This window comes from Xiphophorus maculatus, chromosome 7, assembly GCF_002775205.1.
Source record: "Xiphophorus maculatus strain JP 163 A chromosome 7, X_maculatus-5.0-male, whole genome shotgun sequence".
Taxonomy (NCBI): domain Eukaryota; kingdom Metazoa; phylum Chordata; class Actinopteri; order Cyprinodontiformes; family Poeciliidae; genus Xiphophorus; species Xiphophorus maculatus.
In genome coordinates this window covers 16132427-16138179 of record NC_036449.1, presented here as the reverse complement: position 1 = coordinate 16138179, position 5753 = coordinate 16132427, and the positions used below count along the sequence as shown (strand labels likewise).

At 40.6% G+C, this 5753-nt stretch overlaps 1 protein-coding gene across 2 annotated transcripts; it reads right to left on the bottom strand.

The window, feature by feature from the left end:
- Positions 1-249: 249 nt before the first annotated feature.
- Positions 250-5039, bottom strand: cdca7 (cell division cycle associated 7). 2 transcript variants are annotated; one of them, XM_005799408.3, is made up of 10 exons: positions 4958-5039; positions 4302-4442; positions 4104-4226; positions 3828-4025; positions 3020-3100; positions 2754-2945; positions 2543-2671; positions 2295-2444; positions 2082-2218; positions 250-1321 (listed from the first exon to the last, which is right to left on the bottom strand). In XM_005799408.3, exons 1-10 carry the CDS (start codon positions 4976-4978, stop codon positions 1285-1287), a joined length of 1209 nt encoding a protein of 402 aa, XP_005799465.2. In that variant the 5' UTR covers positions 4979-5039; the 3' UTR covers positions 250-1284. The 2 variants fall into 2 exon arrangements, with proteins under 2 accessions (XP_005799465.2, XP_023192197.1); XM_023336429.1 differs by having other exon boundaries at positions 4302-4439.
- Positions 5040-5753: the final 714 nt, after the last annotated feature.

The window sequence follows — 5753 nt, the reverse complement described above, 5'->3', positions numbered from 1 at the left end:
TAAAAGGTGATTATCTGACCCACTCAGGCTTGTGCATGTGACAGCCTACCTCACTGCTCGAGTGTTTGTAGGACATTGGTTCTGTTCAAATTTACTGTGAAGGAGTGAAGGTTTCACCAGCTGTCCCTCTGTAACATTAGGAAGCCTCATGGTTTCATGTCTTTAGTCACTGGATTTTCTTCGTCTTTCAATAACAGTAATTACAGCTGCCACTGTTACAGAGAAGACCACTGACATGATTCTGCACCGATTAACGCTTTATTGAACATGTACATAAAACACAATGAACCCGAATCACATTTCCTTTGTGTTTGGCACACAGAGCCAGCAGTATAACAACCTCCACCTGCAATTACAGCAAAAGATAAAAAAATATATATATCTAACCGATCACATTTTTGCAACAGCATCATACGATTAAGTATCCTCAACCACAGGTCAAACCAAGAACATTTCAACAATGAACAGCACCAAAGGTTAATTTTATGTCATTTCATTTAGCGGATCAGAGCTGTGAGCGGAAAACGCAGGCTATAACTCTGCTGCCACTTCAGTGGCACCTTCAGCCATTTCTGCTCAACAATTGAACGGCAGAAAATGAGCCACGGAGGCTGGTGCAGAGCGAGAACGTGCTTTAACAGGGGAAAGTGATTTACAGGTATGAGATTCCCATTAGAGTGTGCTAATTGTTTCCACACCATTAGTGACAGTTATCTAATGAAGGATATTTAACCAGGCGCTGCAGTTTATCACAGCTCCTCACGGTTTAGAGGAGGAAGGCAGTGGACCTCGCTCTATATGCCCTTTTTTCAACCTACAGCAGGAGGATCACTGGGCCACTTCTAGAACACAACAGGCAGGAAGGCTTTCTTTGATTTCCAGCAAGCAAATATAAGCGGAACTTGTAAAAACACAAGCATTAATGTGAAGCGAAGGAAAGGGCTAATTTGATTTAACAGCATTTTTAAAAAAATACATTTAAAACAATGTACAGTACAAGTGGATCAGTCCAAAGGCAATGCTAACATCACAGGACTATTGCATTTCATCACAGGTAAGACTGCGGATGGTGTACTGGGCAATTTTTTGCTCAGTTATAGCTTACAGTCTTAGTCTGGGGTTTAAAATCTTTAACTTTATAAGTTTGAGAACAACTTTTGATCAAAAACCTGAACAGAAATAATTAGCATTGAGAGTTTCAATGCTTCACACTCCGAGCCATATAAACTGGTCAAGAAGAGCGTCAGTCTTCAAGGGTATCTGCAGGAGATTCTCGTTCGCTTTTCACTTGCTGCTTTCTTCCTCCAGCTCCTTTTTCAAGCTGCAGAAAACATAAATAATAAATGAACTCAAGTTTTTGATATACATTAAAAAAATAAAATACTAAAGACCATAAGGTCAGGCTAGATGATTTTTAGTTCAAATGGCTAGTCAGTCAGTCTTTCAAAGTAAGTGCAATATACCTAATGTAGTTGCTACCAGGTTGCCTTGGCAACTCTCTTTGATTTAGAAGCGGTCACTGAGAAAGAAAACTCAAAACTAACAATTTTTGGGAGATTTGTAGAAATTATGCAAGAGACTTCCAGAACTATTTAGAAGAAGACTACTGTCTATGATATGTCTGCTGTTCATTCAGGCTACAAAAAAGCGAGAGAGAGCAAGACTTTCAACAAATAACAGGAAGGTTGAATGTATTTACAGTAAAATTGATCGCCTATATACCTTTCAACTCCTGTCTATCAGAGAAGACAATAAATCTGTATGCTTTTAGTAGTGAAACTGACTTGAAAATTACAATAAAAGTGACAGTAAAAGTATTCAAAATTCCTCTGTCTCACTGCCTGGAAATAGGTCCAGACTAGCCAGATTAGATTAGCTGCATTGACATTAAATATCAATGCACATAATGGATTGATATTAGATTTTAAAGAGGCAAAATGTTTAAAATGGGACATCTGTAATCCTTTTGAGTTTTAACAAAATGAAAAGTTATTTTACAACAATGGTTCTCCAGTTATCAAAGCTTAAAAAACAATTGACAATAAACCCTATATTGGGGCATCTCTTAAAGGCATCCTCACCTTTTCAGGTAGGCGTGCACATTATCAAAGCCATGGTATTTAGCAAGATAGACCAACACTCCAGTGGCACAGCGGCCTTCTCTGGCCCGACAGAAGCTGCAGTTACAGATCCCTCTGCACGGCGGACACCACCACTCCTAACGAGCAAACGATTTATTAGTCAACACATGCATTACGAACGGTCATCACAGTGCTAAATGACGTGGTACTTACTGGATTCAGCAGAGCATCTCGAACCTCCTCTCCGTATCGGTTACGGAGGCACGGGCCGCAGAACTGACCTCTCACCCCAAAACACTCGGGATTACGGCAGTTGGTCTTGGTATCGGTCGTCTTCTGGCGGCACTGGTGGCAGGTGGAGCCCTGAAAACAGATAATTGATATTAATAATTCATAATATTTCAGTCACACAGCTGCACCAGCGCTGACTTTGATCAGAGGTGCAATGATGCGGGACTCACAGTGGAGCTGTTGTAGACTTTCTCTCGGACGTTGTTGCAGATTCTCTGCAACTCCAACTCGGTAATTTCCTCCACAGGCCGCACCACATGAGGGAGGGTCCGCTGCCTGTTACAGCAAAAGCGACGTGGCTGCGCAGGAAAACATTGTCATTACGAGACTATTAAAGCAAAGAAGACGGGGTGATTCAGTGGTGTTTATGATTAGACTTACAGGTTCATCATCTTCCTCGTAGTCGGGGTTTTTGCGAACCAGGCTGAATTTATCCTCGGTGTCTTCTTCAGGAGGCGGGCTGGGAGGTCCGTCCACTTGCGAGCGGGACCGCGTACGGGGAGGGAGCAGCCGCTCTGGGGCTCGCCGTACACCCCATGGTTTTCTAGGTGACCTCTGAGGCGCCTGTCTCAGCTGAAAGTAGAAAATATTAGTCCATGCCGACAAGTACATTTGTAACTCAGCAAATTAATTATAAGTCATATTACTGTGGTCAAAGCTGACTTTGCCATCCGTTTCCCTGGAAGGAGTCCAGGCACTTTGTTCAGTTCTGCTAAGAGCTTTGCAAGCTGAAAATAATAAATAAAATATAATTAACATGTATCAAGAAAATCTCTTAAGGTCCTTTTGGAAAAGTAACAAAAAATGGAGAGGTGATCAGAATCTGCCAATTTACAACTTTATTAGCTCTGACTGGTGGTCTGACCACAACTTTCTATGATCAGATTAGAGTAAGAGCAACAAAGTTGTACTGAAGAGTACAACTTCAGCAAGTGTAACTCATTGTTAGCCACTTCCAGCATTAATAAGGCTTGAAAAATGAAATCTCTATGACGTGTTGAGAGATGTCTGTGGTTCATTCGGGCTCCAGAAGAGAGAGCAAGACTTTCAGCAGATAACAGGAAGGCTAACCATAATAATGGTCAGTCCTTCTGAGTATGCAACATGCTGGATTTGAAAATGTTGGCAGCCTTTTGGAGATCTCAGATTTAATTAATTATCAATATTCTTTAGGGAATACGCGTGGAGATAGGTTTTATTATCGGTAATTCCCAACATAAGGTTTTGAAGATAGGTTCAAATCCTGTAGCAAAATCTTGTGAGAGTTCTTCCTCTCTCACACCTGGTGTGTTATTTACTCTATTGCAAATACACTTCATTTTAGTTCCGTAACAGAAATCTTAATTTGTTAAAATTGGAATTGGCAGGTCAGGGCTTTACAAAAACTGGTAGAAATTCTGATCAGTGCACCTCTGGCTACAATAATTGCTGTGACCTAAATGAAACAGATCATACCATTTCTTTGTTCTCCTTAATATTCAGAGCCCTTTTAGCCATGAAGTTCTCTTCCTCAGAGTCAGAGTCCTGCACTTTAGGCTGTGGCAGCGGTTCAGATGCAGGTCTCTTCTTTCCCGTCTTCTTGGTGGGGAACGCCATGGCGACTTTCAGGACATTTGACCTGCGGCCAAGTTTCGGAGCCTCACGGCCGACTTTCTAAAAGAAAAATATATTTATAGCCAACAGAAACCTAAGAGTTTTATTGAGCAGTTTTAAACTTTCTGCATTACTTACCATTGCTTTAATCTGCTTGCTGATCACGTTCTCCTCAAACCCGCTGCATGTGTCCTCCTCTGACGTTGCCTCGAACACCTTTGGTTTCTGTGCGGTTCTCCTCGTCTGTTTCAAGCTCCTCCTCTAAAGTCAGAGAAAAGCATAAGCTGCAACGATCGCAACCACAGTTTGCAGCCAGATGTTAAAGATTGCATTTACCGTATTCGCAAAACCTCCATCAGAACCGAAGCTGTCGCAGCTGTCATCAGAAGAAGAGGACGAGGTCTCCATGGGGACCAGCGGGACACTACGGAAGCTCCTCAGGCTCATCCTGGTTGATGGAGTCTGGGCAGCCAGCTTCTTTAAGAAACAACATGAAACAACCATGCAGTCAGATGGGCTTCTGTATTTAACTCAGTAACTCCTCAATATGGGTGAGAAACTGTAAAACAAAAACTTAACATGCAAGTATTGTTCGACACTTATAACTTAATTAGATATCTTCACAACTATAAATCAGATGCATTACAACCATCGTTGGATCATGTAGTAAATGCAACGATGCAGCGTATAACTAATAAAATCGTGAGCAAATATAGCAGAATATAAAATGGGTCGTTTGAAGTTTGTAGGACACACCCCTGAGCACAGAGTTCAGACTAAACCAGATGATCATCAAAATTAAATGACATTCTTAGTCATAAATAATGCAAAAAAAAATGTTAACGTATAAATAGTTTTAATACTTTAGAAAAGTTTGTCTAAAAATAGCGGAAAGTTAATGTCAAATCTAATTCTGCTGATGATGTTTTTTTTTTTTTTTGCAAGTATATGAAAGTAAAAAAAGATGATTAAAAATGAAAACGCAATATTACCTTGGAGCGAGTCAGAGGCATTTCTCTTTCTTTTCGAAGCGGTTTGACTGTGTGGTAAGAAAGCTCGCCGTGCAGCAGCTCTACAGGGAACAATGCAGGAGCTGCAGCTGCTTGCAGTCAGACTCCGTTCATTTCCCGCGCCACCGGAAGGTCCTGGAAGCTGCATATAAACATCCTGCGGGCCTTTAACGGCATTAATAAACAGATTGGTTAAAATGCAACGTTAGTCATAGCTTAGAGTTCAGTTTTTATTCTTTGCTCGAGTCCAGCGTGTATTTGAATTTTGACACATTTCTGATTAATACATTAATGCGAGGTTTGTTATGCACCTTCCATGTTCTTGGCAGTGGCGCGAACATTTCGTTGCTTAATTTGCATACAAGGCGCGTAAAATGTTGTAAACGATCCAAGATGTTATCAAGTTTCAGGTCGATATGGGGGGAAAAATGCCCAGGGTTATGAGATTTTCTTTATGTACAATTTCTTTACATTTGATGTGAGATAAGGTTTCCTAAAGAAATAAAGGAGGTGTCTGATAAAAAAGAAATCCAAGAAAGTTTTTCAACAAAGACAGTAATGGAAGACTTCCTGTTGCGAAATCTGTGGTATAGATCACTTAAAGACCTACATTACAAAATTAAAATGTAGAGGAGATAACTGTATATTACATGTTTTCTGAAATCAACTGGAAAGAAACATGATCTAACCACTGGTGAGGGTGTAATTTGCTTTTCTGTAAGCCGTATAGCAGTGCATGATTTCAGGTGTTGTGGAAATATTTTACAGCTTAGAAGTT